Source organism: Bombina bombina, chromosome 2 (genome assembly GCF_027579735.1).
Source record: "Bombina bombina isolate aBomBom1 chromosome 2, aBomBom1.pri, whole genome shotgun sequence".
In the NCBI taxonomy this organism is placed as follows: Eukaryota; Metazoa; Chordata; class Amphibia; order Anura; family Bombinatoridae; genus Bombina; species Bombina bombina.
Window position 1 is genome coordinate 825,063,310 of NC_069500.1, and position 19,048 is coordinate 825,082,357.

General features: G+C 38.0%; 1 protein-coding gene across 1 annotated transcript in view; it reads left to right on the plus strand.

Moving 5' to 3' along the window:
• Positions 1–19,048, plus strand: part of ATP8B3 (ATPase phospholipid transporting 8B3) — a 507,825-nt gene that overhangs the window by 397,597 nt on the left and 91,180 nt on the right. Inside the window, 3 exon segments of the mRNA XM_053700104.1 lie at positions 111–334; positions 11,466–11,549; positions 12,526–12,765. Coding sequence (XP_053556079.1) covers positions 111–334; positions 11,466–11,549; positions 12,526–12,765 — 548 coding nt within the window.

Genomic DNA, 19,048 nt, shown 5'->3' on the forward strand with positions numbered 1-19,048 from the left:
TTATTGGATGTAAGCCAAAAAGTAAAGTGGTGTGCTCCCTGCAATCTATATCAGCATGTATCCCTACTATACAGATCAAGCTTTAAGAGTTTTTTGTGTGTTTTACTTAGGCGCAGATATTGGAGTTGGCATTGGCGGCATGGAGGGAACCCAGGCCGTTCAAGCAAGTGATTATGCTATAGCTCAGTTTTGCTTCTTGCAACGACTCCTTTTTATCCATGGAAAGTGGTCTTACCTGCGTATAACCAAATTTTTGAGTTACTTCTTCTACAAGACTTTTGCCAGTGTCCTGTGCCAAATCTGGTTTGCTTGTTTTAATGGTTTTACAGCATTAGTAAGTATTACAACTTCAGTCCCAATTCAGTCATTTAACATTGTTGTTCTACATTGTTAAAAAATCATTTCAACCTATATAATCTTTCTTGTTAATATCTCTAATTGGATTCCTTAATCACGTATATATAACTATGTCCTTATCACTTTATCTAGATAATGTTTCCATATATGTTTAGCGATACATATAGATAGATTATAGCCACTGCAAAGCAACTCAAGGATAAAATCATCTATTCTTCACCAGACAGAAAGCTTTATTTAGAATCTTCCCTGAACAATGATTTCATTAACAAATATACAAATGGTTCTATACACATTCATACACCTACAAACACTATTTTGTGTCATTTTTATCTGCTAGTGATTGATGTATCATGTATAACCACCTAAAATATCTCTACCCAGCCTACTGTAGGTGTAATATATGAGATGCTGAGCATAGATGGATGTTTGTAGGTGCACATAGCACATATACTGTATAGTGTATTTTCTCTTGCACCTCTACTCTTATTTTGGAAGAGTCTATTACTGTATTTGGATTTGAAAGGCCCAGCACTTTTCCTTTAAAGGGACACTCAAGTCAAAATAAACTTTTATGATTCAGATAGTTTTAAGACACTTTCCAATTTACTTCCATTATCACATTTTGCACAGTGTTTTATATGCACACTTTTTGGGGAACAAGATCCTACTGTGCATGTGCACAAGATCACAGAGTATACACATACTAGTCTGTGATTGGCTGATGTCTGTCAAATGATACAGGGGGCCGGAAAATAGGAGAAAAATAAATTTGTCAAAATAATCTACTGTTTATTTGAAATTTAGAGTAGGTGTTAAATAATTGTCTTTTTATTATGCACTTCTTAATTATGTAATTCTACTGCATTGAGTGGTTCTTTTTAGATTAATAAGGTAATGCCTATAGCTTCTTTCCTTAGAAGATAACATTTATCATACTTTGGTGTTCAACATAAAGACAGGGAATTCAGCACATCTTTTAAATAAACAAATTCCTATATTTATTAAATAACATCTTTCATTAAGAACAAGTTTCAGGAGACAGAAGGCACACTCCCTCTGACACACAATGTATCAATGAGTGCCTTACATATATATTTTGTTACAAACAAACAAAGTGACATTTAAAACATGTCTATATAGATCCTATAAATTTAATTGATGGTTGATTGTAGATAAAAGCTTGGCCTCATAAACATAAAGTAACAAGTACCATTGTATGTATGTAGAATGTTATGCACGTTTAAGATGCTCTGAAACTTTCACCAACAAAAGTGCATGAGATATCCTCAGGTGGATTTAAAACGAGGAGGAGATGACAAATCAATAGCCCGGATGAAGCCCCATGGGTCCTGAGTGGGGGGTAAAACGCACGTAGGCTGTATGCCACACTTGCAGATGCTGTGTATATCTTATGCCGGTGTTCACTTGGATGATCTGACAAGCTAAGTAAAAATAAAAACCTTATATACTAGAGCTAAATATATATGGGATATCTGGCTTTAACATTCCGTTAGACTCAATGGCCAAAGACCCCAAAAAATCAAATGTCAGGGGTTATATTTAATATATATAAAAGTATATGCAAAGGAAAGGAGTCTAAACAGAGAAGATCTGAGTGGGAAAGAGTTAATCTAATGATCCTGTTGATGATAGGATAAGACAAGAGATCCTTGTCAAAGTATGGCAAAGTAATTAACTTAAAGGTGCGCGTTTTTACTTGCACCGAAAGTGAGATTAGGATGATCCGATTAAGTCTCTTTCTTTCATATAGGTGGCAAGAGTCCATGAGTTAGTGACGTATGGGATATACATTCCTACCAGGAGGGGGCAAAGTTTCCCAAACTCCAAATGCCTATAAATATACCTCCCAATTCACTCATACAACTCATACCTCAGTTTTACAAACTTTGCCTCCTTAGGAGGTGGTGAAGCATGATGTGCTTGATTTCTTCTGTGAAAGGCGCTTCTAAGCATATTGAAGCCCAGTTCCTCTCTAAGTGCAGTGTTTGTCTGAGGGATGTGAAGGGAGTATTGTCTGATGATACCATGATTTTGCCAATGGGAAATCTATTCATAAGACTCTCTGTAACTCGATCGCAGGGATTCATCTGCTGCCTTCCTTTATAGATCCACAATATACTCTTGTACCATTACCTCTGCTGATATGTTTCAGTACTGGTTTGGCTGTCTGCTGCTATATGTGGATGGGTGTCTTACACGGTAAGTACTGTATATACTTTTATTATATAAGACACTCTCAGCTATGGATTGGGCACTTTTTAAGTAAAGTTGCTATATATTGTTTGTATACATGCCTTGAGTCAGTAATTCAGTGCTCTTTTTTAGCGACTTTATTTGTGGCTAAATATTTGTCAAGGTTGGAAGAGTCTGTGAAGCATACAGGGTTTTTTTGGAGCTAGTAATTTATTTATAAATTAGGATGCTAAGTATTATGTTAGTCTCATTGAATGTTGATAATCACATTTTATGTAACTATAATAGAAGTATCTATTAGGCTTTATTTAGGTACATTTTGTTTTTTGAATATACAATCAAAATTCTTACCTGCTTTTTAAAGTGATTGTATTGTATTAGAAATCCACTACAGCTTTGCATGTCGTGCATGTGATGATGCTATTTATGTCATAGGGTGACGTGTCATCATTTTGTGCCATTTTTTTGGTGTCAAAATGTTCCAGTCAAAACTGTTCCTGCCAAAATTGACGATATAAGCTCCGCCCCTCGTTCATTTAGTATTCTCAGAAAACATTTAGAGAGCTTTCATGCAGCATTTTATGAATCAGTTTTCTTTTTTTTTTTTATAAATTTTCGCTCTTTTTCACAATCTCTTAAGCCTGTTATATATATCATATATAGGAGCATGGATATCAATTTGCAGAATTAATTTCTTTTTTTCAAATTTAGTTTTTTTTCAATTATGTCTCAAACTGAACCTGCCTCTGATGTTACCATAGGATTTGAGCTGCCTGAACACGTATTTACCAAAGCTAAGTATGTTTGTTGTAATAAAGCTCATCTAAATTATTCAGCTCAATTATGTGGCTCTTGCTTTGACAAATTGTTAAATATATCTGAGTACAAATACACCCATTGTTATTCCATTTCAGTCTAATGCACATAACATTACTGCAGATATGTAAGATTTTATTGCTGCAGCTATCGAGAAGGCATTGACTGCTATTTTCAAATAAATGTAAAAAGGTGTTTGCAACATTTTCCTAAACTTAGTGAATTAAGTTCTGACCTTCAAAATACTGATGTATCTTCTACTGATGGGGTCTCCTCTGATTCAGAGGGTGCCACGTCAGAGACTGATATAGACAAATCTTTTTTATTTAAGATAGAATATATTCGTTCTCTCTTAAATAAAGTTTTGCTTACTTTTGGTATTGAGGAGTCTAAATCTCCTGATGATAAAGCTAGTAATTGTCTAAAATCTGTATTTAAGACTTCTGTTATTACTCCTGAGTCCTGAAGTATTTCCTATTCCTGACACTATCTCTAATGTGATTGCTAAAGAATGGTCTAAGCCTGGTACTGCTTTTAACCCTTCTTCTAGGTTTAAGAAATTGTATCTTTTACCTGTAGCCAAGGATCCTTTAGATAGGAAGCTTGAATCTTATCCAAGAAGGGCATATTTACATACTGGCTATATTCTTAGACCTGTTATATCTATGGCTGATGTTGCTGCTGCTTCTACTTTTTGGTTGGACAGTTTAGCACAGCAGTTGTCAGATTCTGAATTATCTAACATTGTTTTACTTCAACATGCAAATCATTTTATTTGTGATGCTATATTTGATGTTAGGAAGATCAATGTCAAATCCATGTCTTTAGCCATTCTAACTAGAAGAGCATTATGGCTTAAATCTTGGAATGTTGGAATGTTGACATGGTGTATAAAACTAGATTATTATCTCTCTCTTTGCAAGGTACAAATCTTTTTGGTTCACAATTGGATTTTATTATCTCCACTGTTACTGGGGGTAAGGGAGTTTTTCTGCACCAAGACAAGAAATCTAAGGTTAAATTTAAAGCTCCCAATCATTTTCGTTCCTTTCGTCAGAATAAAGAACAGAAAACCACTACTTCCCCCAAGGCCTCTGGCTCTAATTGGAGACCATCTCCAAATTGGAATAAATCCAAGCCTTATAAGAAACCAAATTCTACCCATAAACCTACATGATGGTGTGGCCCTCAAGCCAGTTCTTCTGGTAGGGGGTAGACTAAAGCTATTTCAAAGAGTTTTCTCAGGGGTGTCAAATAGGATTCTAAATAAGACCTTCTTTAGGAAGATTCTTTCTTACCCATGTAACAAAAAAAACAGTAAAAGCTTAAGTCTTTCTGAAATGTGTTTCAGATTTAGAACTTTCAGGGGTAATTATCCCGGTTCCACAGCAGGAACAAGGATTGAGGTTTTTTATTCAAATCTATCCTTTGTACCAAAGGCCAATTTTTGATCTTAAAACTTTAAATCGTTTTGTAAGAGTCCCAACTTTCAATATGGTGACTATAAGGACTATTCTGCCTTTTTTTCAGCAAGGTCACTTCATGTCCACTCCTCAATAGACTTACAGGATGCTTACCTTCACAATTCGATTCATCCAGATCACTATTGTTTTCTGAGATTCTCTTTTCTAAACAAGCATTACCAATCTGTCACTATTTGGCCTTGCAACAGCACCAATAATATTCTTAATAGTTTTAGGTGCCCTTCTATCTGTAATCAGATAGCAGGGTATTGCAGTGTTTCCTTATTTGGACGATATATTGCTAATAACTCAATATTTTCACTTAGAGAATCTCACACAAAACAATTTCTGTTGTTACTTCAAAGACATGGTTGGAAGATCAATTTACCAAAGAGTTTCTTGATTTCTAAGACAAAGGTCACCTTTTTAGGTTTCCAGATAGATTCAGTGTCCATGACTCCCTTTCTTACAGAACAGAGATGTTTGAGATTGGTTTCAGTTTGTCTAAACCTTCAGTCATTTATTATTCCCTTCAGTGGCTATGTGCATGGAAGTTTTAGGTCTCATGATTGCAGCATCGGACGCGATCCCTTTTGCTTGTTTTCATATGAGACCTCTACAGCTTTGCATGTTGCACCAATGGTGCAGGGATTATACTCAGATATCACAACTGATATACTTAGATCCCAACACTCAACTCTCTCTGACTTGGTGGTTAAAACATCACCTTATTGTTCAAGGGGCCTCCTTTGTTCGTCCTACCTGGACTGTGATCACAACAGATGCAATTCTCAGAGGTTGGGGAGCTGTCTGGGGGTCTCTGACAGCGCAAGGGATTTGGAATCGTCGAGAGGCGAGGTTACCAATCAATATCTTAGAACTCCGTGCTATTTTCAGAGCTCTTCAGGCTTGACCTCTATTAAAGAGAGAACCGTATATTCGGTTTCAAACAGACAATGTCACAACAGTGGTATATGTCAATCATCAAGAGGGGACTCGCAGTCCCCTAGCAATGAACGAAGTGTCTCTAATACTTTCTTGGGCTGAATCCAACTCTTGTCTAATCACTGCTACTCATATATCAGGTGTAGACAATTTGGAAGTGGATTATCTCAGCCTTCAGATTCTACATCCGGGGAGTGGTTTCTATCAGATTGTGCAGATGTGGGATCTTTCAGACATAGATCTGATGGCCTCTCATCTATTCTAAACAACAAACTTCCCAGATGCCTCTCCAGGTCCAGGGATCCTCAGACGGAATTGATGAATGATCTAGAAGTTCCAGGGTTTTACCAACCTGCTTACACTTTTTCACCTCTGGAAGTGATCTCAAAGATCATAATGGAACAATCTTATGTGTTTCTGATAGCACCAGCATGGCCTCACAGGTTCTGGTATGCGGACCTTGTCCAAATGTCCAGTTGCCAACCTTGGTCACTTCCTCTAAGACCAGACCTTCTGTCATAAGGCCCGTTATTCCATCCGGATCTCAAATCTCTAAATTTGAAGGCATGGAAATTGAAAGCTTAGTCTTTAGTCATAGAGGTTTCTCTGACTCTGTGGTTAACACTATTATACAGGCTTGTAAGCCTGTTTCAAGGAAAATATATCACAAGGTTTGGAAAACCTATATTTCATGGTGTTCCACTCATGATTATTCTTGGCATTCTTTTAGAATTCCTAGGATTCTACAGTTTCTTCAGGATGGTTTGGATAAAGGTTTGCCTGCCAATACTTTAAAAGGACAAATCTCTGCTCTTTCTGTTTCATTTCATAGAAAGATTGCTAATCTTCCTGATGTTCATTGTTTCATACAGGCTTTGACTCGTGTCAAACCTGTTATTAAATCTATCTCTCCTCCATGGAGTCTAAATTTGGTATTCAGTTGATCAAATCTGCAAAGGAGCCACTTGGTCTTCTTTGCATACATTTACTACATTTTACCATTTTGATGTTTTTGCTTCTTCGGAAGCAGCTTTTGGCAGAAAGGTTCTTCAGGCAGCTGTCTCGGTTTGATCCTAGTGCCTATGATTTAAGTTTTTTGAATTTTTAAGAAAACTTAATTATTTTTTGGATTTCATTTCTCAGCAGAAATAGCTGTTTTTATTTTACCCCTTCCTCTCTAGTGACTCGTGGACTTCCACATCTTGGGTATTATGTCCCATACGTCACTAGCTCATGGGCTCTTGCCATCTATATAAAAGAAAACATAATTTATTTAAGAACTTACCTGATAAATTAATTTCTTTCATGGTGGCAAGAGTCCATGATGCCCACCCATTTTTGGGGGTTATGATTTTTTTTATATAAAGCACTTTATTTATCCTGTTCCTCTTTTTTATGCATTTACTCCTTTTACACCTCACTAACTTGGCTATACGTTAAACTGAGGTATGAGTGAGGTGGGAGGTGTATTTATAGGCATTTGAGGTTTGGGAAACTTTGCCCCCTCCTGGTAGGAATGTTTATCCCATACGTCAGCAGCTCATGGACTCTTGCCACCATGAAAGAAATTAATTTATCAGGTTCTTACATAAATTATGTTTTTCCTTCTGAGTCCTTTCCATTTCATCTTTGATTCATATTGTAACTTATCATTACTGTTCCTTTCTGGTTACAAAATAGCTTTACAAGTTTGCCACCTGGATTCAATGCAGTCAAACAACGGAAGCCTCAGGTGGACAAAAACAGAGCAACACGTTTCGGCTACAAGCCTTTCTCAAGCTCTGCTTTCTGGTGTGTCTAATGCCCATATATACCCACACATATCTATGAGCTTTTTAAAGGGGCATACTTAAAAGAAAATTGGAGTCTGATTGTATATTAACCACTTCTTATAGAGGCATTGCATATAACTTTACATAATAGTTTATAGAATATGAATTACCTTAGATACTATATTATATGATGTGACAAATTTTAGTGTACTGTGGCGGTATATACTGCTTTAGACAATCCGCTAACACTTTAGAGCTTTATAAACTGAATATACTACTTTAATAGAGTTGCGGTGGGCTCCGGGAGTGGCGATTTAGGGGTTAATATGTATAATGTAGGTGGCAGCGGTGTAGGGGGGGCAGATTAGGGGTGTTTAGACTCGGTGTACATGTTAGGTGTAAACGTTCCCATAGGAATCAATGGGATATCGGGCAGCAGCGAACATAAGCTTTCGCTGCTTTCCAACTCCCATTGATTCCTATGGCATCCGCAGCCTCCAGGGCGGCGGATTGAAAACCAGGTACGCTGGGCCGGAATAGTGGCGAGCATACCTGGTAGGTATTTGATAACTACCAAAAGTAGTCAGATTGTGCCGAACTTGCGTTCGGAACATCTGGAGTGACGTAACCATCGATCTGTGTCAGATCGTATGTAACATCACTATATTCTACTTTTGCCGGTCTGTAGGGCTTGATAACTACGGCGAATCAGGCTCGCCACAAATACGCTGTGAAATTCCAGCGTATTTGCGGTTGACAGCTTGATAAATAGAGGCCCATGTATGTAATTATCAACGTCTATGGGTTTAAATTAGGTTTTTGTGTTTATCTTTCCATCTGTGAAGAAAATGTCTAAATCCAGAAAGTTAATTCTGATATCCTCAGGTGGATTTAAAAGGAGGAGAAGATGACAAATCAATAGCCCGGATGAAGTCCCATGAGTCCTGAGTGGGGGGTGAAACGCGCATAGGCTGTATGCCACACTTGCAGACGCTGTGTATATCTTTTGCCGGTGGTCACTTGGATGATCTGACAAGCTAGCAGCGTTGCGCTGTGAATGTGCCCAGTAAGACTTGTAGCACTAGACTCTCACAAATGACTGCAACAACTCCTATCCCCGTCTTGATACAAGCAGACGAGCGGTTTAATTTTGAAGGACGTGGTGGTGAGTCTCCTGCATTACCGTTTGTGAGTAACGGAAATATCTATGACTCTCTGATGCCTTGTGGACTATTCACAAACTGATCCATATGTGCTTTGACTGTATCCAGGATGGCAGTACATTGCATTGGAACTTTCTTTGTCTGCCAATTGTTAGGTTAAAAGCAAAATCTCACATACCATGGTGGAAAAATATGTGATTTTCCAATTTAACATCATAAATGCCAAAGTACATGGACTTAAACACTGGAATCTTTGTGCATTAGAGATATTTATGCCTGCTAATTTCAAATGTATAACAACCTAACTATGCTTTTACATTTTTAGGTAGTTAAACAATCTGTAGCCGTATATATTAGTCAGCATAGATCCCATACGGTGACCCACACTAGGGATTTCCCTTTCTTTGGCCAGTTTGGGCTAGTGCTTGGCTGGGTGTTGCTTGACTAAATATATGAACACATTTATACCAGCTTTGTATTTAAATCTGAACATAGATCCTAGTATTTGTACCCGCCTGGGCAGGATTTTACTGGTATGTAGAGCTCAGAGACAGCTGAGGTGTTGCTAACCCTTATATAATATACAGCTCTGGGTGTGCTATCTGTTCTGTTATCTGGGTGTGCTATCTGTTCTGTTATCTGGGTGTGCTATCTGTAACAAAATATATATGTAAGGCACTCATTGATACATTGTGTGTCACAGGGTGTGTGCCTTTTGTCTCCTTAACTTGTTCCTAATGAAAGATGTTATTTAATAAATATAGGAATTTGTTCATTCAAAAGATGTGCTGAATTCCCTGTCTTTATGTTGAACACCTGTAGGATTTGTGGTGTTCAATTTCACAGCATCTACCTGTGAAATAAATTTTGATATATAACATTTATCATACACCCACAGTTTATTACAAATATACAATTATATTATCTAGTTATATGCATAATGATATAGAGACACAAAATAGAGAGACACAAAATTGATTGTATAAATATATCCCAAAATGTTAAACTGAACTTTAAAAAAAAAAAATCTTATGAGTGGGTACTCTCCAAATATATTTTCTACAATGGAATGATAGCTATAAAATAAAATAATCAGAGGATTTTCACTGTATCAAACTGTTTCCAAAACTCAATTAAATTAATATCAATAATTATTTCCAGAACCTTCAGAAAGGAAGTTATCATGGCCTAAAATAGAAACAATGCAAAGGGAGAGGTCCTAGCCTCAAAACAATGACAGGCCAGCATTGTCTAATCCATTGTTTCTCAACTGCGGCCCTCAATTACCTTCAACAGGCCAGGTTTTCATTAAAGCTGAACCAGTGCACAGGTAAAATAATCAGCTGATGGGTGAGAACAGGTTAGTAACCATGGTTACTGATCAGCTGATTATTTCATCTTTGCACTGGTTTAGCTATGATGAAAACCTGGCCTGTTGGGGGTACAATGTTATCTATATGGCTCACATGAACTAGCTTACCCTAATGTGAAAAGCAAATACAAAAGCATGTGATCATGGGGCTGTCTTTAGGGACTTAGAAACAGACAGAAATTTAGAGGTTTAAAGGTTATTAAGTATGTTAACATAACCATGTTTTTTTGTGCAAAGTTCAGGAATGGGTAGTAAAGGCATTATCTATCTTTTTAAACAATAAATAAAATGGTGTTGACTGTCCCTTTAATGGAGCTGAAAGATGGACATTCTTTCCAGCTCTGGAGGGTAAGATCGAGACTGCACAGGTAGCCACTGAGGCCATATGCAGCCCCCAAAATATCAGACTGAGGCCATATGCAGCCCCCAAAACATTAGTTCCCATCACTAATATAAACCAATAAATAACTTAGCTAGGGAAATGCAAATGTACCTTCAAATTGTGGTAGATGAGGTAAACACTGAAAAATATCCATTTCCAAGACTATGATATGAAATAATATTATACCTCTGAGCAAACACATATGTGATATAATGATTCTTCTTGCCTGCCCCTCCACCTTTATGTTGGTTTTTTTTTTGCTACTGATCAGAGTAACAGAACTCACCATGCTCACTCAGTATATATGTATGTTCAATAGTATATTTTATTAATGGATTCTTCAAAATTCTCCAACAGGAATCATTTGTATATCTGTCAATGCCTAATAAAAGTAATAATTGCAACTGCATTACCAGTATTTTGTTTATGCATAATATAATAATTGTCCAACATACATTCAAGGTTAGCTTGTATGTCACAACCCAGAATTCTTTGCTTTGCTGTAATTACTATATTTTGGGCAATTAAGGTTAAAGGGACATGAAATCTAAAATCAATCTTTCATGGTTCAGATATAGCATATCTTTTTAAACAACTTTCCAATGTACTTCTATTATCTAATATGCTTAGTTCTCTTTGTATCCTTTGTTTAAAAGTCTAACTAAGCTGGGAGCTAGCTGCTGATTGGTGGCTGCACATATATACCTTTTTTGATTGGATTACCAATGTGTTCAGCTAGCTCCCAGTAGTGCATTGCTGCTCCTTCAATAAAGGATACTAACAGAATGAGGAATAATTGATAATAGAAGTAAACTGGACAGTTGTTTAAAAATGTATGGTCTATCTGAAACATTGAAAGGAACATTTTGAGCTTCATGTCCCTTTAAGAAGGTTTAAGAACCATGTAAAGAGCATGCATGTTTGTTGTTTATATATCTGGGTTGGTTTTTCATTTTAGTTTTTGTTGTTACCTTGCAGATGGTATATGACAGCTGGTATATAGCTCTGTATGCTGTTCTCTTCACTGCATTCCCTGTCCTATCAATGGGATTATTAGAACAGGTAAGGAAAATATATTAATCACAAGATCAGCCCTACTAAGTCTGCTTCTTTACTACCTGCCCTATGATTTTATATTTGTTTAACTTCACTGCTTTCTAAATCTAAGTTACTTGTATTTTGTTCAAATTCACTTTTATGATCTGTGACCTCAAAATTATCAATAACCCATTACGCTAACATGGATACCTCATACAATAATTTCTAAAACTAAATCCAGGACTCAGTAAAGGGAAAGGGAGATGATTGTTTTGAGGCAGAGTTTCAGCAGTTCCAGGTTTTCTATGAAGAAACCAGGACATAAACTGAAGAAGGATGGACAGAATATTATTGGTGTGCCTCAATGAAAGTCATCATGGACCACCATCTTGCATGACATTACTGCATAGTGGAGACCAAATGTCCTTTAGAATATTTAGTTGCAAGAGATGCTGTGGTTTCTAAAGACTAAACTACGGCTGGTATTATTTTAAATAGATGTAAACTGGCGTCAGATCTTGTTGTGGTATTTAAATTACCATTGACGTTGCGTGACGGCCAAAAAGGTGTGCAGTACACCTATACCTACAAGACTTGTAATAGCAGCGTTAGGGAAAAAGCAGCGTTATGAAGCATAATAACGCTGCTTTTTCACTCATTACGCCAAACTCGTAATCTAGCTGATTGAGAATAATATAGGTAAATAAAAATATTGCTGATTTACTTCTGAAATAATCAGAAGAGCAAAGTGGAATATCAACTTTTTTCCCCGCCACCTTCCTTTCTTCCATTTCTCTCTCACTTATCATTTTTTACATCCCCCAATCTTGCTGTCTGTTTTGATTTTCTATTATCTTTTTTTTTCCCCACTACCAGAAAAGATCAGCAGTTTTGAGCATGGAAGGACATAATTTAACCAAGTCTTCAAATTGTTTTTCTAGAATAAGTCTGTGGGAATTTCACTGTAGATAATGGTATCTCTTTTGTATTTTCCCTACAGGATGTTAGTGCCAAACAGAGCCTGCGGATGCCAGAACTTTATATCCTGGGGCAAACTGGCTTACTTTTCACCTACAAGACTTTTGTATGGTCCTTTCTGAAAGGGATCATAACATCACTGTCTGCATTCTTCATACCTTTGGGAGTTTTCCTAGACAGTTCCTGTCCAAATAGTGTCTGTGATTATCAAGCATTTGCTGCTACAATAGGAACTGCTGCTCTCCTGGCTGTAAACTTGGAGGTATGATTTATACTTGAAAACACAAAGGGCCAGATAACGAGAGGAGACAGGTATTTAACGCACCCGCTCACGTGCTAATTTTGCTAGAATTTTTGCGTGCGTTGCCTAGTGCTCGTATCACAAGTTGAAAGTAAAATTTTTTGCTCACGCCCGCTAACCCGATGTGTGCAAAAAGCCGAACTTAGAATATCGCTACCGCATTAACGTATTACCCCATGGAAGTCAATGGAGCAAGAAAAGCGAAAGAAAAAAAAGAAAAAAACACTCTACTCGTGCATACACCCGATCACATATTCTCAAGTGCGCTAACCTAATATGTTCTATTTATTCATAAATACATATTTCTACATATTTCTTTTTTTTTTTTTTTTTTTTTATTTAATAGTTTTTATTGAGCATAAAGGAAAATTACAACATACAATAAAGGATAATACAGAGGCACAGACTGTTTCATGTTTACACTTATTATACATTACAATCAGCGTTGTTATATTGGGTTAGTGGTCTGTATCTTTTTGTCCTTTCTGGTTTTTCCAAAGCTCATTTTTCAATTTTTATTGTGAACATTAACATAATAATAAGTTATAACTTAACAGGTTAACTATTCATTAGTTGTTCATATAACAATTCTTAGATAACTATTTTGATAAGTCTTCTATAGGTACAAAATGTTAATATCAAGAATAAAGTATCAGTAAAGGTATATATGTGGGAGGAGGGAGATAGAGAGGAGGGAGATGGGGATGGGGGGGGGGAAAGAGGAGGGAAGGAATGGAGTAGGAAGGAGGGTCGAGGGGGAGGAGGAGGAAAGAAGGAGGGGGAAGGGGGGAGGAGAAAGGAAAAAAAAACAAAAAACGGGGGATTGGGGTAGAAAATTATTCCGTCTAAGGGGGTATAGGTTGTTAACCATGGCAGGTGGCTATAGATGGTTTCCATAGTTCCATCATTGCCTCATGTAGTTCCATCGTACCGTTTTTCATATGTTGATATCTTTCTATCTGAAGCATGGAGGAGACCTGCTCTTTCCAGTGCTCAAGTGAAGGAACTACATTTGTTTTCCATCTTTGTGGTATAAGGAGTTTAGCGCTATTTAACATAATATATAGTAGGAGTTTTTTAGGTTTACTACGAATTTTAGGGATGTCTAGATAGATAAGGATGCCTGGGTCTTTTTGTAATTGGATGTTGAGTTTGGTGTCTATTTCGGAAAATATCCCAGACCAGAAACTCTCCATTTCCCTACATGACCACCAAATATGTACTAGGTCTGCCTCTTCCCCACAGCCCCTCCAACATCTGCCGCTACTCTTTTTGTATATATGACGTATTCTGGCTGGTGTAAGGTACCACCTCGCCAGTAATTTAAAATTCATTTCCATTATGTTAGAGGAAATTGTGGCTTCTTTATTGCATTGTAGGGCATGATCCCATGCCTCCTGGCTGATATCTCTTTCTAGGTCTTTAGCCCATTTGTGGGTGAAGGAAGGGTATGCTTTGCCGCTGTTGGTCAGAAGCATGTTATACAATTTAGATATAGTATGTCTGGGTTGGATTTGTTGGGAACATAAATTTTCGAATCTGGTTAGGGGGCGGTTGAATTCTTCTCTTTTCTTATGTGTTTGTACAAAGTGTGCTAATTGTGTATAAGCGAACCATGGTGGGGGAGGACCTCCTCCAGAGCTCGCCAAGTTTTCCCTTTGTATCAGTTTGCCTCCTTCTAGTATACTTTTTAGGGTGAGTTCTTGTATGTGTGGGGAGGGGTTGATCGGGGGGGGGAAAGCCTACGGTCGGTAAGTCAGGGTTGTTCCTGTATGGCGTCATTGGGGAGAGCGTGGTGGAGAGGTGGTTGGACGTTTTAAGGAGTTTGTCCCATAGTAGGAACAGCTCGCTCCACAGTGGGTATTTTGAGATTTCTATGGGTCTTAGTTTTGGAGTGATCCAAGCCCATATTCCCATGTTTTCTGAGTTTAGAATTGTTCTATCAAGTTGGATCCACCGTTTATCTGTTGAGTTATAACACCACTCCACCAGGCGTTGCAGAATTGTTGCGTGTCTGTAGGTTTCTATGTTTGGTACCCCTAGTCCCCCTCTGTGTCTAGGGAGGAACATAGTAGCTTTTGGGATGCGAGGCCTAATTTTTTGCCAAATGTATTGTCCTATGATCTCTTGAAGGTTTGGTATGTAGTGTCTGGGTAATGGAGAAGGTAGTGTTTGTAATACATACAGAATGCGAGGTAAAATGGTCATTTTTACTACTTGAACTCTACCCAACCATGAGATCTGTTTGTTGCTCCAGCTGGATAAATCTGCTGTGATTTGTTCTTGTAGTGGTTTGTAGTTGTGTGTGAATAGGTCTTTTGGGTCTGCCGTCAGATGTATGCCGAGGTATTTCATTTTATGAGGTTGTACGACCAGGGGACTGTTAGATTTTATTTTGAGTATAGTTTCCAAGGGTGCATTTATGTTTAAAATTTCCGATTTGGAAGCATTTAGATGGAAATTAGAGAATCTACCATATACGCCAAATTCGTCAAGTAGTGTTGTCAAAGAGGTCTCTGGGTTAGTTAGCATGAACAAAATATCGTCGGCGTATAATGCCATTTTATGTTCTGAGTCATTAATTTTGATGCCACTAATCTGGGGGTTTTGCCTAACTTTATGAGCTAATGCTTCCACGGAAAGGGCGAATAGGATTGGGGACAAAGGGCACCCCTGCCTTGTTCCGTTGGTGATCTGGAAGGGATCTGACAGGATGTCGTTAACTCTCACCTTGGCTGTGGGATTAGAGTACAGTGCGAATATCTTGGAAATAAATTTGCTGCTAATGTTCATGTGTTTTAGAACAGAGCCGAGAAAGCCCCAATTGACCCTGTCAAAGGCCTTCTCGGCATCTGTGGAGACCAAAATCGTAGGGATCTGTTTGTTACGGGCATATGAGATTAGTTGGAGTATCCTTAACGTGTTGTCTTTTGCTTCGCGACCTGGTACAAAGCCTACTTGATCAGGGTTCACTAGCTTGGGGAGTATCCTATTAAGTCTGTCCGCTAGTATTTTAGCATAAATTTTTACGTCCGCGTTAAGTAGGGAGATTGGTCTAAAATTTTCAGGTTTTGTGGGCGGTTTACCCGGTTTGGGCAAGACCGTGATGTATGCTTCAAGCATATGCTTGGAGAAGCCGCCCACTTCATCAATGACATTGAATAATTGTGTGAGATGGGGTGCTAGGTCAGCGGAGTACATTCTGTAATATTTACTGCCGAAACCATCAGGTCCGGGACTCTTTCCTACTGGGGTGTGTTTTATTGCTAGTAAGACTTCCTCGCATGTGATAGGGTGGTCAAGCGATGCAGAATCTGTTGAGTCTAAGTGGGGAAGTTCCAAGTCAGAGACATATTTATGTACGTCGGGAGATCCCTGATACCTATGGTCTTGATTCCTAACATCTGAAGGTCTGGCAATGTTATATAGTGTTTCATAATATTTTCTAAAGGTTTCTGCTATACTAAAGCTGTCAGTCTTAGTGTGTCCTTTTTTTGTCTGTTAAAGTGAGGATATATGATTTTAAGTGTTTACGCTTAAGGGATCTAGCGAGTAAGCGGCCTGCTTTATTCCCATATGTGTAAAAGTGCTGTTTAAGTGCTAGAGATTGCTTTTGCTGGTCTAGGTGTAGAAAGTCCCTAACCTTTGTGCGGGCTTGTGATAATAGGTCTAGAAGGGTTGTATCCTCCGGTTTCTGTTTATGAGCTCTTTCTGCCTCTGATAGACTGTGTAACAAATCATTATATTTTTCTCTGTGTAATTTGCGTATTCTGGCTTTGTGTTTAATCAGGATCCCCCTGATCACACATTTATGTGCTTCCCACCTGTTCACTTCTGAGGTCACGTTAATTTTGTTAATTTGGAAATATTCTGGGATGGCTTTGTCTAGGTCTATTCTGACCAGAGGGTCGTCCAGTAAATGATCATCTAGTCGCCATTGGAACGGGGCAAGAGGTGTTTCTGGCCATTCTACTACGCACAAGACTGGTGCGTGGTCTGACCAGGTGATAGGTAGAATTTTAGACATTTTTATTGTGGATAATATTAGTGGGTCCGCAAAGAAATAATCTAATCGGGAGTACACCCCATGGGGGTGAGAAAAAAAGGTGTAGTCTTTTCTAGTCGGGTTAGATAGCCTCCATACGTCATGGACAGCCAAGTCTCTGAGGAGATGGTTAATGCACTTGAGGTCTCTTTTAGGTATAGTAGAACTGCCCCCTGATGTATCTAGTTTAGGGTCCATAGGAGTGTTAAAGTCCCCACCCATAATGAGTGGGCCTTTCTTCTGGTCCATTATGTGATTAGTTAGGTGTCTCATGAATGTCTTTTGGTCTTTGTTAGGAAAATAGGTGTTTACAATTGTGATAGGGTGTCCGTATAGTAGCCCATGGATAATAATAAATCTGCCCTCCTGGTCTTTGTCTATGTGTATCGATTGAAATGGTATAGATCTTTTAATTAAAATACCTACACCGTTCTTTTTGTTAGGGCCAGAGGCAAAGAAGGCAGTGGGGTAGTCTTTGTTGTGCCACTTTGGTTCGTGGCCTTTCCTAAAATGGGATTCTTGCAAAAGGACAATATCCCCACCTACTCTATTGAGGTCTTTCAATACAATGTTACGTTTCGTGGGGCTGTTTAAACCCTTAGCATTAATGGTTATGAATTTAATGGTTTTACATGCCATTATTGGGGAAGAGAAGGAAAAAAAAAAAAAAAAAAAAAGGAGAGAAAAGGGAGAGAGGGAGGGAGAAGTGGTTGAGGAAGGGTGGGTGTGGGGGGGTAGGAGAGGTTAAATGTAAGTTAGTGTGGTGGAAAAATGAATATGTGGTAGAAGGGGTATCTGAGAGAGAGAGTAAGAGGGGAAAAGTTTCTATAGGTTTAGTAGCAAAGAGTGTTTCTCGTAACCTTCCTACTGAGAGGTGAGTGCGGTTACTAGTGAAAAGGGAGAGGAAAGAGCCTTGTCTCCTAGGGGTCGTTGAGGGGTATATATCTTGTGTTATGTACAGTATAGTTCCCGGTCTATGGGGTCCATATAGAAAAGGTCAATCTGATTCGAAATGGTTCTTTTTGGTTTGTAGCATAGAGAGCCAGCCGGTTGTTTAGCATGTTAGTCTAAGAGTGTAGTTTTCTAAGTGTCATGATATTTCTGGCGTTGTGTGGAAGCATAAATTGTTGGTTGTGTGTTATCAGAAATGTTTAAATCGATGTCTAGTATTGTTCTAGAGGTTAGCAGGATGGAGATGAAGATATATTACAGAGAGAAAAAGATGGCAAACCTAATTAAACCGGTTAACTTGTCATAAGTAAACAAACAGTAAGTATGATAATATATCATATAGAATCATATGCTATCATCGACAGAGGATGGAAAGGTGAATTGTTAAACAACTCTGGTATGCTTGAGATTAAATATAAGGTTGGTACATTCTGTGTGCACAGTGCGTATATGCTGTTCCATTAGCTAGCTATGTAATACGTGCATATCTTATTATTCCATTACCAACATAATCACAGCTGCCTTTTAAGATGGGATGAAATATCAATTCTAACTGGTGAACAAATCAAATCATCAACGGTTACAAATAAAATATTACAATTTAGAAAACCAACAACTCATGAATCTAATAAGAGTTGACATCATAATGTGACTGTGAAGAATACCTATATATCATGAGTGAGTAAACATTGCTATCTAAAACAGATTAGGTTAGTAACATATACATAGTTTTTTAGGTAGACTACTTTTAATCTGGAATGAGTTTAAGTAATCTAAGGCCTGCACAGTGCATGTAAACTGACATTTACTATTTTGTGACAATGATTGAAAGGAAAAAGTCCAGTTTGGGGTGATACGAATAAGCCCCAATGTCCTTTAAAGAAAACACAAAGTTTCACATTCTAGTCTCTATCTTTTATACAGCCACCTAAGGCATGAGCTGTTAAGTCTTTTCCAAAGGAGGTAGTGGATGTTAAAGTGGTTATTTAAACATTATACGATACCTTATCTAGGCGGGGGAGCAGAAGGTTGGTTATCATCTAACTGAGAGGAGAGAGTGTTTCTAGAGTCGTCTGCTTCTGTATCTGGGAAAGAGATCTTTAGGCCAAATTTTTCATTAAGCCTATGAAGGTCATCTGGGCCACGATAAATTGTCGTTTCCCCGTTTTTTGTGGTAATTAAACTTACTGGGAACCCCCAGCGGTATTGAATACCTTCTGCTCGGAGAGTATCTGTAATAAATCTCAG